This window comes from Somniosus microcephalus, chromosome 11, assembly GCF_052327205.1.
Source record: "Somniosus microcephalus isolate GS21.2 chromosome 11, FLI_Smic_1.0, whole genome shotgun sequence".
Taxonomy (NCBI): Eukaryota; Metazoa; Chordata; class Chondrichthyes; order Squaliformes; family Somniosidae; genus Somniosus; species Somniosus microcephalus.
Window position 1 is genome coordinate 56565821 of NC_140997.1, and position 17888 is coordinate 56583708.

Genomic DNA, 17888 nt, shown 5'->3' on the forward strand with positions numbered 1-17888 from the left:
TTGCTGCAATCACCGCGTCCCTTTTTCCTTACTGTCTGGTTGGGACCGCTTGGGGTCGGTGTGCAAGGAGGCGTCCAAGGCACCCTAGGTCGGGGTGTTCGACTACTCCTTCTCACTGCTCTGTTCTCTGGGTTTTCGTCATCATCCCACAACATGGGAGGAAAACTTACATTGGTCAAACTCATGATCGTTCTCTGGGCTCTGGTTCGTTTTATTTCCCTCTTCCTGGGGTCACAGGGCTTGATTTTCCAAGCCCCGAGGAGGCGGGTTTGGAGGCGGGAGTGGTGGGAAAATTACAGAATCAGGGGGCAGGAACCCATCCCGCCCCCAACACGCCTCCGTGCCAATGTCCCAGGAGGCGGGTACCCGACCTGTGCTGGGAGCCGCCTCCCCGAGGCGGGAAGGGGATTAGTGCCAATTAACTGCCTGTTAACAGGTAGTTAACAGGCAGTTTATTGCCTAATCCCTATTTTTAGCCCTGAAGTGTGGGCTGTCCGACGGCTCCGAACCACGCCAAGTTAGCGAGGCGGACCGTTGGTCTGCAGGGGTTGGAGGGGTCGAGATGTCCGTTGTGCAGGTGAGTGATGGGTGCATGTGTGCAGGGGTAAGTGTGTGAGCTAAGTGTAAAGTGTTTTAATAAGTTTTACTTACCTTTACTTTCTCCTGCAGGCTACCTTCCTTCAGTTCTTGGGAGTCCCTCAGCTCACCGGCACAGACAGCAGAATGGCCGCTGAACTGTCAAAAGCTGCAGCCTCTGCTTTTGGTTTGGAGAGCTCTCTAACTGAGTCTGAGTAGAAGGACTCAGGTTAGAAGACAGATTGTCAGTGTTTGACAGCTTCACAGAGATGTCAAACGCTGATTTTTCATCTGTCAAAAGCTCTTGACAGATGAAATGTCAATCGCTGAGGTCGCCAGTAACCAGGTGTCCCTTAATTGGCCTGCTGAGCCCGCTGGGTGGGCTTAACAAGGTCAATCAAGGGAAAATAGTGTAGGTTGGCCACAAGTCGATGGAGGCGGGACTACAACCCAAAAAGTGGGAGTCCCGCCTCCAAAAGCTCCCCATTGACAAAATCGAGCCCATAGAGTCTACATTGATTAATGTGGAACTACTTTTTCCGTTTTGGTAGCTGCACTGCGTAAACCATAGGGCTTGCCTTGCCCACTATACTGTACAGCCCCATGTACAGTGGCTCGAAAGCCGCTACCCGATATAATTTCTCACCGTGACCTGGTCCCCTACCTTCCACTCCTGTACTTTCTGTGGCTCTAACAACGTTCTATTCTTCTGGTGCTGGTGTCCCATGTTATTTGTGGCTTCCCATTGTACTTTCCTTAAGGTCTCATACAGGTCTTTTACGAACCTGTCCTGGTTGACCTCCCTCGTTTGAGCTTCAGTCCTTTCCACTATTCCCGATGATTGGGGGTTGTGGGCCACATGCCATTTTCCCTGTATCCCTAAAAGTTTCAGGGTGGTCTGCATGACTTGTCCTGTGAAATGGCTCCCCTGATCAGATTCTACTACCTGGGGCAATCCCCATCGGGAGAACACATCCCTTACTAGAATCTTAGCTGTGTTTAATGCTGTGGCTATTCAACAAGGGAAGGCCTCAACCCACTTAGAGAAAACGTCCACCAACACCAGACAATACTTGTTGCCTGCTTTTGTAGTGGGCAAGGGCCCAATGAAGTCTATTTGTATAGAACAGCATGGTCCCTCTACCCTCCTAACGTGTCCCAAGGGTGCCTTTCTACGGTGGGTGTGGATTATTCGCAGCGCACACTAGGCACTCCCTGCAATATCCCTTCACCTCTTCCCTGAGATGAGGCCACCAACCCACCTCCTCCACTTTCTTCCAGGTAGTTTCCGGCCCCCTGGATGTCCAGCTTCCGGACCCCCATGAACTAGCTGCATAAATTCCTCCCGGTACAGTGTGGGCATGATCCACCTTTCCCTTTAAACAGCATCCCCTCTTTGACCACTATACCTGCTGCTCCAAAAGGACCCTCAATTGGTTCCCCATCTACCCTTTTCTTAATCACTGGTTTTTAAAACTGCATCTTGTGCTTGAACCTGGGTCAGGTCTGGGGGCAACTTCACCTCCTGTGGGCCCTCCATATCACTTATGGCCGCGATCTGTCCAGATCAGTACGGGTCCCAAAGTACTCCCTCCCTGGCCCCTTTTTTTGCCAACTCATCGGCCTTCTGGTTACCTTTCCATTTAGGCTCGGTTTTTGAGTGCGCCTTTACTTTTTGAATGTAACACTCTCCTTTATTGCCCGTAACACCCAGGATTGTGGTCAGCAGTGAGGCGATTACTAACGGTTTCCCGTCAGCTGACTTGAATCCTCGCCTAGCCCATATTGCCAGATATTCAGTGCAAGAATTGCACGTGAACATCGAGTCTGAGCATATTGTGTAGGGGGTTGGGAATTCCTCGGGATGCGTGACCACATAAGCTACAGCCGCCAGCTCGGCCTGCTGTGCGCTCAGTGTGCTTGGGGAGTTTGATGGCTTTCTCTATTCCAGCCCCTGGGTCATAAATTCCACACCCTGTCCTACGCTCTCCGTTTGTCACGAGCTGGACCCATCCACATATATATCTCTCCCTGTCAGATGTTGCCCAGCCCAGAATCCCACGTCTACATCCCATACCCCTTCTATCATGCACACGTGATTCATCCCTGGATAAATCATGTTCAAGGCCAGCTTAGGTTCCGCCAATCTTTCCACTCTCCAGTTCATCTGGGAGAGTAGCAATGTCCAGCGGGCCTGTCTGCAGACAATCTCTCATCAGGACTAAAGGTTATTTTACGGTAGCTGTTCAACATTCTAATCATGGCAGAGAATACTTTCATCCTCTGAGAGTTACTAAGTTATTGGTACATTATTTTTGTTTTCTGTATCAGGTGGAGTGTGAACTCTTTCCAGATATTACAGACAAAAATCTCATCCTTTGTTCAGTAAAAGAAGAGGAATTCCTGGTCAATGAAGTTATCAGCAAAGCCATGGAAATTTTTAGTGTAAATATCATTGGGCCTCAAAGGTAAACCTGCATGTAGTTGTTGTACCTTTGAAAACGGGATGCATAGTTCTCGAATAATTAACAATATAAATGGAACCATACACTAATGTAGTTCAAATGTCAAACATATATGAATCTATGCAATTTTATTCTTTTATTAAGAGTTAGAATTAATTTCATGTTTAACACTATCCGTCTCACCCAATGTGCACTGGGCATGGTTATAAAGTACTGAAATAGCCTTGATGGCACTCGTAGGGACAGGAGTAGGCCATGGAGCCCCTTGAGCCTGTTCTGCCATTCAACAGATCATGGCTGATCTGTACCTCCACTCCATTTATCTGCCTTTGATCCATATCCCTTGATACACTTACCTAATAAAAATCTGTTGATCTCAGCCTTGAAAACTTCAATTAACCCCCAGTATCCACAGCCATTTTGGGGAGAGAATTCCACATTTCCTCTACCCTTTGTGTGGAAAAAATGCTTCCCAATTTCACTTCGGAATGGCCTAGCTCTTATTTTAAGATTGTGCCCAATTCCCCCACCATAGGATATAGTTTCTCTGTATCTACTCTATCGAATTCTTTTATCATTTTAAACACCTCAATCAGATCAACCCTCACCCTTCTAAACTCAAGGGAACACAACCCAAATTTATGCAACTTGTCCTCATAATTTAACCCTAGAAGCATTTTGGTAAATCCCCTCTAAGGCCAATATATCCTTCCTGAGATGTGGTGCCGAGAACTGAACACAATACTACAGATGGGGACTGACCAAGGCGCTGTACTACTGAAGCATAACTTCCTCCCCTTTGTATTTCAACCCTCGTCAACTGAACTTGCTTTTAGCATACACTCTGGCCAAGAAGCTAAATCTATAGAGGTGAGCACAATCAGAGTTGTGGAGTACTATTCAGCAGTTTAATATGTGAAAGGTCCAATTTGGGAAAAGAGGGTTACTGGGATCCTCACTTACTGTTGCAACATTGGAGCTTTATAGAACTCCAGTTGAACTAGTGAGGATGCGGTCCATGGAGTGCCTAACCAACACTGTACTAAACAACATGAAACACTGAGTAGGATTTTAACTTGGGGGCAGGTAGGGAGCGGGGGGTTTCTGGATTGGGTCCCTTGAGCCATGCCGAATTGGGAGGGAGGTCGGTAGGCCAGGGTCAGAGATTGGGGGGGGGGGGGTGGAATTTGGAAGGCTGGGACTGATGGGCCAGAGGGGGTGGTCGGGGGCCGGGGATTGAAAGGCCGGAGGGGGGTGGGGGGGTTCAGGGGCTTGGGATCGGAGACCGGAGTGGAGGTCAGGGGCAGAGATCGGAGGCCGGAGGGGTGATCGGCGGCCTCGTGGGTCGGGGAGAGAGGTCCGTGGCCTCGTGGGGGAGATCGGAGATTGGGGGGGCAGCAGGTGGGAGATCGGAAGGGTTGGGGGGTATCCGGTTGCGGGGGGTTGGCGAGGCGGGATGCTGGATTCAGCGGGTAAATGGAAAGGCACTTACCTCCTGGATCCAGCAGTCCTTGCCTTCCTTTAGCTGCCGGGTTCTCTGAGGCCTGGGAAACCTGCCCGCCCACAGTTAAATTTAAAATGGAGATTCAAAATGAGGCACGCAGCCTCATTATAATACTTTAAGTGCCAACCTGCCTCCTAGGAGCGGGACAGCTGCCTGCCTCTGTTATAACTGGAAGTGGGGAGTTGGGATTGGGATTCAGATTTAACCGATTTTAATCTCCCACCTGACCCCAACCCGCCCGTTTTTTGGGGTTAAAATTCCCCCCACTGTGTCTGAGTTTGAAGTTTTTAAGCACGATTCCTTCAAGCAGAGATCAAATCAAACCTGCACCCTTCCATTGTGATACTGTAGTTTGGTGTTCCATTATGCCATGTAAAAATACAAACTTACTTTACATTTAATTCTCCACGACAGGATAACTTTTATTATGTACACTAAATATATTACTTTTTGTTTAGCTACCTAAATGTGTATAAAATATACAGTGATCTTTTGAACAACAAAGCAGAGCAAGAAGTTGCCACTTTTCTGTCGGAGAAACATTCAATAGAAGCATTCATAACGGTAAATATACTGCAAATATATAGCTTTTTACATAGTGGAAAGGTTACAGCTCATAGTTTATTTCAGAAACACAGCCAACAAAAATGGTCTATTTCTATGCCTTTCTGCAGTTCTGTTTCAGAACGCTTTTTAGAAGTTTTGCAGGATTTAGCTAGATATTGGTCCTTGTTATGCTGTACATTTTACACGTAACTTACACATATAGCAGCATAAGTTGATCAGGAACATAAGCACTGTCTCGGTTTCAGTCTAACAACTAGGGTAAATACAACAGAACCCAATATACTTCATTGTGTGAGTGTCACGACATGTACCAACACTGGCCTGTATCCAGCTATTAGCATGAATCAAACCCTTAGAAGGCTGGTGTTCCTGCACCAGTGAGTAGGTGAAATACATGTGGCTGGGTTACACTGCGCACACTGGATCCTCTGGCCTCCCCTGAAATTCAGAGCAACATTATACAGACAATTATGTGATGCAGCAACGATGTGCCTGCAAGTGCATTGTGTCTCTCCACATTTCAGAAGAGGAGCAGAGTAAATTTGGTTACTGTTATTTAATGGCTCTCCCTTGAGCCAGCATAACAGCATTAGAACGTTTAAAGTATGGAAACTTTGCGTAACCAGGAAGTTATCTATTTATAATCTCTTTAGAGCCTATGTGAGCAATTGTCACGTTTCAGGATTCCTGACTATGCCACCGTGGGAGGATCTTGATATAATTGATGTTAAAAACCCTACTGTTAAACTAAATGTGGCTCTTAAGTGGTTAAACTTACAGAACAACCGAGCCATGGTGCTTAAAATTAAATTTAGTTCAGCTAATCCAGTGAATATTCAAACCAATTGTGAGGGAATGCTTCAATTTCTGTTAACCCAGCATGAGCTGCCTGCTGAGAATATATTCTTGGTAGAGCGAACAACCGGTTTGGATGACATGCCTACAGGCGAGTCCCTGAACGGGGAAGAAGTCAGAGGGACAGCTACCCCACCCCCCCAACCACACCCTCCCACCGCACCCCACATTCTTGCTAGGACCATAGAGAGAAGAGTACAAAGGAACACAGGGACAGTTAGTAAACCAGCTAGGCCTGGCCTAGTGAGGGGAAATTCAAACCCAGAACCAGTCAGAATCAGAAGGTTGAGCAGGAAAATTTAAGCAAGCCAGTTAATAAGGATAGTGTGATGTATTTAAAAAAATATTATTTTTCCTGTTTCCGAGGAGGGTTCTATAGTTGGTTAAATCAAAGTGAAATTTGATTACATCAGTTGACTCTTTACTTGCTGTCTGTAAAATAAAGTAACTTAAAGATACATAATAGACTTTGTCTCACTAAAGTGTTTCAATCCACCTTCGGAAAGCTTGGAGAAGCATACATGAAGGCACATGGGAGAGACACAACATCCAGTTAGCATCAAAGGGGGTCCTTTTGTTATACCCTTGGATTAAGCTATCCTATAATTAGCTATTGGGCAGTATGGGCAATCCCTTGACATTAGCTTATGGCAGTGACCAGCAGTGCCCAAGAGAATATCTAAAGCAGATCTGAAACTTGTAACAGCAGTCTATCTGGCATTATGAACCAATGCACAGAGCAAGTGGTGATATTGCCTTATTTTTTTTTATAATTTCCCCCCTCATTTAAAAAAAATATTTTCCCCCTTTGGTAATTAAAAATACATAATAAGAAAACTGCATAGAATTTTATTCAGATAGTTTGAATACTCTAATGAAAACTTCACATTGTTTGATATTACTGTATTTCTTTAATAATGAGACTTTATTTTTGAGTTCCTTTAACTTGGTGAATCAAGCTGAGCAATTTACGATGTTGACTGGGTCATGGGGGATAGGGTGCAAATGGAAACCAATGCTTTTCTACCGGGGAAAGGAGGGGGAAAGTCAGTGGATTAGTTTCCCAAACTGCTTGTGTGTACGTCCTGATAGCCAGTTATTGGAGGTGGTCTTAGGAGCAGGTCATCTGCCGAACCGTTTTATTGGAGAATGTTAAAGATCAATTTTGTTGTGATATCCATTGTTTGCTGAATTTTGTACATTTTTGCTAACTACTGCCTTTTACTGCCAGAAAATAGAGGGTTTGCAGAAACTGTGCAATGAAATAGCTTTGATGCACGTCACTGTCCCACTTGCTATGTTTTGCCTTGACGCTGTCAGTCTGAACGCAGACCTCTGTGCTCGCGCTACAAAACTGAAGGAGACTTTGATCGAGTCTGTGATGAAGGAAAATCGGAATCTCAATATGAGGTGTGTTACAAGATTTGGTGTTTCAGTGCTTGATAAGAAATGAATGGGGCGATTTTTTTCTGGGATTAACACCTGAAAAATGGGTACAATGCACAGGAAATACGGGTACGAATCCATGTGCCCGAATAGCATTGCAGCTGAATTTCCTATGTGGCTTTTTGTGAGGTTGCAACTGACTGCACTTGAAGAAGGTGTATTCGTGTAAATTGTATGCAAGTGAATGTCAGAGACCTGTGCACTCCAATTTCCTGCTCAAGTGCTGGTCAAACTGTTTGCAGAAACATCTGGCGCCATAACTCCCAGAGCTGCTATCTCGGTGCTCTTTTTCCTTTAAGGACAGCCTGATATTGTCGTCAACAACAACTTGCATTGATATAGCACCTGTAAGATAGTAAAACGTCCCAAGGCACTTCACAGGAACATTATCAAACAAAATTTGAAAAGGGTTCAGGTGATTTATACTGTGTTTCTTGTAGTAAGGACTTTTGAATAAAAATAAGTTTGCTGTCTCAGTACTTGTTACAGAATGCTGAAAGTCCTTTAGATTTGGCGATGGAGACCTATTCAGTACTTTGCCACCCACCCCCACTTTTGCGACGTGGCTTATTTGGAAGCAGACCAGGGGAAACAACCACAAGCCCTCTTGACAGCTTCTGAAGTCATTTACCAGGGCCTCTTGTGAGCCTCTAACAATTGTCTCTAACACACAGGAGTAACCCTAACCCAAACCTGAACCCTAACCAACCCTAATCCTAACCATAACCCTGACCCTACCCCTGGAACTGGAGTTACGCAGAGATGTACGGTTTCAGAAGCAGTCTTTGTAAATGTATATTTTTCTGAAGATTTATATTTAGATTACAATATAGAATCACAAGATGAATACTGCAACTTGCTTTTCTTGCCTTCAACCGCAGAGCTAATAAATCTTTTTAAACATAGCCTGATATTTTTCAATTTTTTTTATTCGTTCATGGGATGTGGGCGTCACTGTCATTTATTGCTCATCCCTAATTGCCCTTGAGATGAGATATGAGTTATTGTAGTGCAGGGAGCATCAGATATCACTGCACGAAAGTCATGTAGAGAAGTACAAATGCTTTGTAATTATTCTAGCGTGTTTTCTACAGTTTTTTGGGCTTTATGAAAAATATTCTGACCCAAAAGGTGGACTTTCAAATAGTCAGTTATATTGTATTTATTGTTTGGAGTTTTTTTTTAGTGTTGGAGGAGAGGACAATCTGACCTTGCAATGATCCTATATAGAGAGCAGTTCCTATGAAGAGTCGCTGGTGGCAAAAATTTTTGCTTTGCTACTGGGACTCCTGCAGACCAGTGCTCAACTGGAAATCCATGACCTCTTAGCACTGCTATCCCCTTCATGCTGCCCACTGTGTACCTCCGGTCCCTGTTGGTGTGGCAGTAGGAGGAGTCTCTCATTCTCCATATCTCCATCCTCGTGACCCAGGAAAAGTTGGTGCCTGAGCACCATGGGAGTCAGGAGGTCCCCTCCATTACAGCTTTACAGCTGCTTTTACATTTTAGTTTGGATTCTGGCAGCTTAGTCTCAATGAGCTGTCTCCTGGTGTTTATAGCACTAAATCCCTTTTATGTAGCCTGTAAATAGACTAACTGGGGGGAATTTTAATGATCTGACGCGCTGGGAGCCTGAGAGGGGGGTGGGTCTGGCAGCGCACAGGAAACCTGGAAGCCCCCACACAACTCCACAACGTGCGTGTGACGTCACTGACAGGTTCTCGGCCCAGAAGTCAGCCTGATTGACAGGCTGGCTTCCAGTCGGGTGGGGAATGCTGGAGAAGAGGCCGCAGCCCCAGTGCGAGCGCTGACCCCAGGGTGGGGGTTCGATCTGGGGGTGTGGGGGGTTTCTATGGGGAGGGGGGCTTTTTTTTATTTGTATGTGGGATGTGGGCGTTGTTGACAAGGCCAACATTTATTGCCCATCCCTAATTGCACTTGAGAATGTGATGGTGAGCCGCATTCTTGACTGGCTGTACTCTGTGCGGTGAAGGTACTCCCACAGTGCTGTTAGGGAGGGAGTTCCAAGGACTTTGACCCAGCGACGATGAATAAATGGCGATATATTTCAAAGTCAGGATGGTGTGTGACTTGGAGGAGAAATTGGAGGTGGTGGCATTCCCATGCACCTGCTGCCCTTGTCCTTCTAGGCGGTAGAGGTTGTGGGTTTGGGAGATGTTGTCGAAGAAGCCTTGGCGAGTTGCTGCAGTGCATCTTGTAGATGGTACACACTGCGGACGTGGTGCGCCAGTGGTGGAGGGAGTGAATGTTTAAGGTGGTGGATGGGGTACCAATCAAGCGGGCTGCTTTACCCTGGATGGTGTCGAGCTTCTTGAGTGTTGTTGGAGCTGTACTCATCCAGGAAAGTGCAGAGTATTCCATCACACTCCTGACTTGTGCCTTGAAGATGCTGGGAAGGCTTTGGGGAGTCAGGAGGTGAGTCACTTCCCACAGAATACCCAGATTCTGACCTGCTCTTGTAGCCACAGTATTTATGTGGTTGGTCCAGTAAAGTTTCTGGTCAATGGTGACTCCCAGGATGTTGATGGTGGGGGATTGGGTGATGGTAACGCCATTTAATGTCATGGCGTTAAACTAACTCTCGTTGGAGATAGCCATTTCCTGGCACTTGTATGTCGTGAATGTTACTTGCCACTTATCAGCCCAAGCCTGAGTGTTGTCCAGGTCTTGCTGTATGCAGGAATGCACTACTTCATTATCTGAGGAGTTGCGAATGGAACTGAACACTGTGCAATCATCAGCGAGCATCCCCACTTCTGATCTTATGATGAAGGGAGGATCATTGATGAAGCAGCTGAAGATGGTTGGGCCTAGGACACTGCCCTGGGGAATTCCTGCAGCTGATGGTGGGGGAGCTTGTGCGGACAGGAGGAAGCACTCCTGTTCCTGCCAGGCAAAAAGGAGTGCTTCCCAAGGCTGTCCTCGCCTCACAACAGCTCTCGGGATTCCCGAGGCCAGGGTAACCCAGCCGGCCACATTAAAACCTGCACAGCGAGTTAAATCCGAGGTTTCCAGCCTCATTATCATATTAAAAGTGCCAACCCGCCTCCCGGGGTCGGGTGGGAGGATAGCACATTAATCTCCCACCTGATCCCAACCCACCCATTTTTGGGGTTAAAATTATCCTATAGAACCTGTTACGTAAGTCTATGGCTGGAATTTTCTGGGGCCCGTGCAGGCACAATTGGAGGTGGGTTGGATGGGAAATTTGAAAAATCTTGTAGCAGATCAGGAACCCGCCGTCATCCTACCCCCACACACCTTTCCCTTGGGTGCGTTTGCCGGCGCGGCAGCGACCTGACTGGCAGAGGCGGGCGAGCTAATTTAAGTAATTATTAGGTAGTTGTCAGACCCTTAAGCGTTTTTTTAAAACCCTACCTTTCAAACTTCACTGGATGACCACGGGAATCGCGCAGCTCGGGAACCACGTCTGTCAACCTGAGGCGGAAGTTGAATGGCCATTGATCCGGCTGATTAGTACACAGCATGGAAAGTACAATAAAAACTCCCACCTCACAGCTGATCACTTTCCTCCGGCAGAAGCTGTTGCTGACTGCATTGCCAGCACAGATTTAGCTTTCTACAGGCTGCAAGTGTTTCTAGCAAAGTCTCCATCCAGTATCACCTCATTGTTAGAACCCACCTCATTGACAGATTGCTTCTGTCATCTCTACTTGACCTGCCATCTATTCCATCAGCATGGGTGTCTTCTATACGGTCTCACTTTGGTCCTCAGAATTGGGCCATGATGAGCCCCAACACCAGTAGCACCAGGCACACCAGCAGCACCATCAACCTTCTCCTCACTCACCTGATGCAGCACAGGACAGAGGGCATCAGCACAGGGCTGCACTGCGCTGGAGGCGATGCCCCCAACACAGGGTATATAGGCAGAAGATGAGCTTCCTCAGCATGACTGAGCAGCCGTGCCAAAGGAGGCTCAGGCTATTGCGCCAGGTCGTTGCAGATTGCTGGAGCAAGACCTGCAGCGCGGAGGAGCGGGTGGACACTCCTTACCAGTGGCTGTCGAAGTCACCAGCACCCTCAACTTCTTCACCTCGGGCTCCTTCCAGGGATCTGCAGCAGACATTTGCGGCATCTCGCAGTCGGACGCCCGCAGATGCGTCACACAGGTCACCGATGCCCTCTTTGACAAGTCAACCAATTATATCAACTTTGCCACTGATGAAGCTAGTGTTACTGAGCGGGCGCTCGGCTTTGCCACTCTGATTGGCTTCCCACAGGTGCAGGGCCTCATCAACTGCACACATGTGGCCATCAGGGCACCTCATCATCACCAAAGAGTCTTGATCAGTTGCAAGGGCTTTCACTCCCTCAATGTGCAGCTGGTCTGCAACCATAGGAAGATCATTATGCATGTGTGCGCCAAATTCCCTGGCAGTTGCCATGACTCTTGTCTTGCGCCAGTCCACTCTCTGCTCTTCGCTCCTCCAAACAGACTTTCTGGCTGGTGCTTGCAGACAAGGGCTACCCACTGAAGACGTGGATCATGACACCCTTGAGGAGGACAAGTACTGAAGCTGAGGAGTGATATAATGAAAGCCACATTTTCACCAGATGTATCACAGAGCAGACAATAGGCATGCTGAAAATGCGCTTCAGATGCCTTGACAGATCTGGAGGAGCTCTTCAGTACGCATCAGTCAGGGCTTCCAGAATCGTCGTGGTCTGCGCCCTGCACAACATAGCACAGTAGCGAGCATTAGCGCTGCATGAGGAGCAAGGCACTGAGCACACAGCCTCTTCAGAGGAGGAAGAGGAGGAGCAGGAGGAAGCTGGTTCAGATCCCACCAGCAGCCGAGCACATTGCTGCCCAGGAGGCCAGGCCAGATTTACTTAACTTTAAGCATTATACCCATATGGCTGTCACATGCTGCGCCAGGTTGGCAACACCATAAAACATCCCTACAGTGACCAAGCCATTCCTTTCACACTGACAACCATTGCTGGAGGTAACATTATGCCTCATTATTCACTCCAACTCACTAAGCCACTTCCAAAGGTGCACACAAGTTTCTCCATGGTGAAAGTGGTGAAAATAAAGGGGGCAAAATTCAGTATAACCCTGTTTGGGGTGCTAAAACTTTCAAAGTTAAAAAAATTAGTGGCAGGCACTAATCATTCTTGCCTTCTGCGAAATTCAGTTTTAGCGCTCCAAGAGAGAATTGGAGTGCTAAGTCAAGCACTAAACACTTCTCTTAGGGTGAAGGGATAATTACTAGTCCTAGCCCCTTTAGGGCTACCCCGGATCAGGCATATTCCTCAGATGTTCACTTTCAACTAAAGTTTAGGGAGCCGAATCCTAAAGACGCTTAATTGGGTCTAAAGGTCTGGACTGTCTCTCCCTAAAGGAAAGGAACAACCTGAAAATGTTACCGTCCTCCAGATAGCACTTTTAATAAGTTTAGCTAGACTGTAACATTCCGGATATTATGAGGATCCGGAAAGCTCCCCCAGAATTCTGCAACTCCTCACCAAAGAGTGTACAGAAATTGAGTTCGCAAGTTTGATACAGAAGTATTATGTGAGACAATTCTAAAAATATATAGATTTATTAAAGAACCGACATGTAATTTATAGTTGGTGAGTCAATCGCAATATTAACAGTTCCAAAACGCGAAAGCTTATAATTCTATTATCAGAGAACCTTACTTTCAAATCTTAACTTCGCTACAGTTTTACAGTTCTTAGTTTTCTACAGGATATCCACCAAAATCAAATACCTTTGATCCTCGAGGTACAAAGAGTTGGAGACTTACAGAGCCACCTCTGAAGCTGAGAATTGCTTTGCCCCTTTAAAGCGAGTCTACTATACCATTTGAGAGTTCAATATTTATACCCTTTTCCAGTGGTATTTCCTTTAAGGTTTTCTGCTGATGTAAGCTAATTATCTATAGTAATTTTTCTGCTGACCCCTGCAATTCTTAGTCAACTCAGCTGGTAGCATTACAGAATTATGTCTCTTCACTAGGTGTTCTAAATTTACCATAAAAAATGGTGTAACGGCAGGTGCGTTTTATTTGATGTCATTTTTACGAAGGCAGATGTTTCTTCATTTTATGTGCTTCTTTATGAAGTGTAAACTAGAACACCTTAACCAGGGTGAACCATTGTCTTGTTCCCAAAGGTCAGCCTGTCAGGAGCCTTTAACCTTCTGTTTCAATAAGGTTATTGATTCAGTGTCAACAACTATCTTCTCTCTATATCCAGAATGCTTTCACAGCTTTTTCATAGTTAGGTTTCTAGATTTCCAAACCCAGTTTGTCATGTTTTAATAAGGCCAGAATTCTTTCATAGAATGGTGTATTTTTCTGAATAGGTTATATGGCTTATTCCTTCATGGCGCCAAAGTCAGAGAGCAGGGCGGTAGCGGCAGAGCGCTAAACAATTTTGAGCGCATTGTAAACGGCACCCTTTCATCACAGAGGCTGCTTCCCTAGCTTAAAGGAAAGGGCCAATGATGCTGCACAAGCTAGTTGTCATTAATTCTGTTTTGCAAGGCGACCTGGGCGACTGCCATCACAGCCCCAAACATACTCTCAAAGTGGAGGGCTTGGACAATTTGCACCAATGAAACATTAAAAACTTTGCGCAGGCACCAGACTGGTGCACATAATAAAGGTTGCGCTAGCTGAAAAAGCATTCCCTTTAATAACCGCTCCCAAAGCGGCCAGTCGAGTTCGCAACGCCTCCTCTTGTTGCCGTTGTTGGTGCGAGGCGATAAAGCAGGGGGCGAGAGTCAATTTTCCATCCGGGGCAATAACGAGGCGCTGCGCACTTTATGACGTCACGATCTGCGACGTGCCAGAGCCCCAGACGCCAAGAATAAACCGGCACTGTAGTTCACAGGCGTTGCTGCATTCGCTGCGCCTGGGCGCTAACCCCTTAGCACCCCCGCCAGGCGCTGACGGGAGGCTCTAACATACCGAATTCCGCGGCCAAAGATTTTTATGTGTGACATTACAGTAACGGAAACTTTACCGAATCATTTATCAAAACACCCAACTGGCTACCCATGTGAATCTACTTGTGTTTCATCTTTCTCTTACACGTGCTTCTACGAGGTGCTACCCCTGCGGTTTCAGCAGAGGTAGAGGCAGCCTGCTCACTTCCCTGCTGCGACTGCTTAGACGCTTTTGGCGGACGTCCTCTGGGTTTTGGAGCATATGATGGCCCCGCCAAACTCTGCTCCTCCTGCGACTGTGCAGGGGCAGAGTCGGCCATCGCGATCTGAGGCGGCATCTGGGGCTCTGACCGAGGGGGTGGCGACGGGGGGGGGGGGGTGGCGGGTGTGTGAGTGCTTTGAGAGGAGCCCCCACTTCCATCTCCCCTCTCATCATCATCCCTCTCATGGGCCACTCACAGTTCCCTGCTAGCAAGGAGCTGGAGAGCACCTTGTTGCACAGCAGTGGGGCCTTGAGGGCCCATGTCTATGTTGACATCCCTCCTCGACAGGAGGTCTGTGAGCGTCTGCCATCTATTCTCCATAGATAGCATATGCTCTTGTGAGTGGCACATTAGCTGTTCCATGCAGGTGGCCATCCTATACTTGGAAGAACCTACAGTCACCATCGGCTGTGACACAGTGGTGCTCAAGTTGGAGATGGACTCCACCGTTCTCTGCACATTTGCAGACATCGCACTCGCAAAGCCTCCTGCACTTCTTGCTGCACCTCCAGGATCGCTCTCTTTCTGGATGGCCCCTGAGGCTCAGCGTCTGCATGCAGCTTAGCAGAGCTGGGAGCGTCCTGCACCCTCCGACGTGGAGTCTCCACTGCTGTTCCTGTCTCAACCATCTGCTCTTGCTCACTTGTGAGTTGTGAGACACCAGGTGACAACACTACTCTACCTCGGGTTGCACCCACCGCGGTGTGCGTATCTGCGCTGGTGCTGGGTGCGCTAATGTCTGGTGATGGTGCGCCCTCAGAGGCTGGAGGCTCCTCTGAGGAGTCGTCTTCCTCTTCCTCCTGGACAGTGACGGGAGTGGGGGGGGGGCTCTTGATGGACCTGTGGGAGAGTAAGGAGATGAGTTAGATATGCCATATGAAGAATAGGTACCGATACCGTTATGCACATGATGACCATTCAGTGGCTGCTGACATCAGTCACCATATGAATGACTGATGTATGCCATTTAGCTGTATGATATGTAACTCTGTCACCAGGTTGCTGAGATGTCCCCCTCTCTCCGCCTCCCACCTCCAGCTGCTCTGCGTCTCCAGAAACCTCCAAGGCAGCCTTTTCTGCTGATGTTAGGGTCGCCAATGATGGCGTTCCTCCTCCGGTTCTCTCCCTCAACCTCTTATTGTGGGCTCTCTTTTCCTGCAAGGAGGGAAAGAAGAGAAGGTAGAGTGATGGAATGAATGTAAGGAATGGATGGGTTACATCTTTAGAGGGAGACTATGATGGAGTGGGGTGCCAAAGTAAAGTGGCCTCCTTGTGTGTTAGTTGGTATGATTGCATTAGGATGAGGGTGAGTGTGAGGGGTGGCTGGTCAGATGGGGATGTGATAATGTAGCTAGAGAGAGGGATGGGTGGATGTGCAAGTTATGTTGGTGTGAGTGAGGATGGGCAGCAGCAGGGTTGGGAAGGCAGAGTGATGGGGATGTAATGAGAGGCACAGCAGGACGAAGTTGTGTGTGGCTTTGTACTCCCCTTTCTTGATCAAATGAGATCATTGAAATTTTCCTACACTGCACCCAGGTCTTCCTGACCACATCCCTACTGTTTACCTGGAATAAAAATGCTGGAAATACTCAGCAGGTCAGGCAGCATCTGTGGAGAGAGAAACAGAGTTAATGTTTCAGGTCGATGACCCTTCGTCAGAACCTGAAACACGACCTGAAACGTTAACTCTGTTTCTCTTTCCACAGATGCTGCCTGACCTGCTGAGTATTTCCAGCATTTTCTATTTCTTTTTCAGATTTCCAGCATCCGCAGTATTTTGCTTTTGTATTCCTGCTGTTTAGCTCCACTGCTATTTGGAGCCAGGCTCTTTTGGTCTCCTGGGGAGGTCTCTTCTGCCCATTAGAATGGAAGAGGACCTCGCTGCATTCTCTGACTCCCTCCACAAGCATGTGGAGGGAGTCATCGGAGAGCCTGGGTGCAGCCCTCCGTCTCAGTGCAGTCAAGTTTGGCACTCTTTCCAGCAGCCCAATTGTTTTGTGAGCTGCCTACACACTCCGAGATGAACCTTCAAATGCAATGTGGCCATGGCTCCTTTTAAATATCCCGGCTGAAAACGCGTCTTCGATGATGTTATCAGACCCGCACCATTTAATTGGGCCGAGTAATGTGCAGGGCGGCCTTACTAGGCGTCATTAACGCAAAGTCACTCTGAGGAGCAGCATGGAATGAGGAACGGGGTCGCGACCTGCAACGGCGATCGCCCGCACCCGACCCGCCCAGGTACGGAAAATTCCGGCCTATGGCTTCGATTTTACAGGGGGAGGCGTGTACTGTGGGCACAAGCCTGGTCGCTGGTGGCACACCTGGAGTGTTTAGGGATGTGGAGGCCTGGATCCCCACCCTTAATATTATGGCGGACAGGGAACGCGTTGGTTTGGTGGGATTTTGATTTTCAAGATTTTAACCCCTCGCCTGACCCTTTTTTGCCCGTCTGGGTGTGGGGGCGGTTTACGGGGGTGTTGGGGGTTAAAATTCATGAGTCCAGTGCTGAGCTACAGTAATTGGGTTTATCAGCATAAACATGGGCTCCCAGAATCCAAATTAAAAGAACCAGATAAAAATTGTTTGAGGTGTGGTAGTGCTGTTGGTTCCTGACTCTGGGTCTTGCACTGCCAGTGACTACACCAATGTAAATTTGCCTGATTCACCAAATCCAACTTTTTTTAAACCAGGTCTTTCCAACAGCGGGTATAGTGAATCCAGCAAATTTACATTGGAATTGCTGTTGGCTGTGCAAGACCCATGCTCCAGGAACACTGTTGGTGGCAGGAGGACTGCATGCCCACTGTTGATGGTGCCCTATTAATTCGAACTGCTTACAGTGACACAGAAATCTGACAAATGTGTGCAGAAGCTACAGCTTAGGCCTTAAAGACAAAAGAAATGTACAGAAAGAAATGTGCAATGACTTTCTTTTTTACTGCTGTTCTTCCCCTCTCTAGTATTTGTCAACGCTATGAGGAGATAGCTGATCGGATCAGTGAAATACCTGAGACCACAGAAGAGCTGGTAGATCTTGACACTTTCGTGAAAAAATCCAGTGAGGTCACTATTACTAAACTGAAAGAAGAAATCTTTGAAGCAGCAGATAGACTGGATTTTTTGTTGGACTATGCCACACTACCAGGTAAGCAACATGTATGTTTTAGAGAATGATTTGAGTATTTACATTTTTTTTTTTAGACATCCATTCAACGTTAATATAAACAGTTCTGATTGCTTTAATTACTACCTTTTTGAATTTC

At 47.2% G+C, this 17888-nt stretch overlaps 1 protein-coding gene across 1 annotated transcript in view; it reads left to right on the top strand.

The window, feature by feature from the left end:
- The window catches only part of dnah3 (dynein axonemal heavy chain 3), a 336640-nt gene that overhangs the window by 75112 nt on the left and 243640 nt on the right, over positions 1-17888 (top strand). Inside the window, exons 10-13 of the mRNA XM_086000753.1 lie at positions 2908-3044; positions 5004-5109; positions 7199-7377; positions 17586-17770. Coding sequence (XP_085856879.1) covers positions 2908-3044; positions 5004-5109; positions 7199-7377; positions 17586-17770 — 607 coding nt within the window. The remainder of the gene's footprint in view (positions 1-2907; positions 3045-5003; positions 5110-7198; positions 7378-17585; positions 17771-17888) is intronic.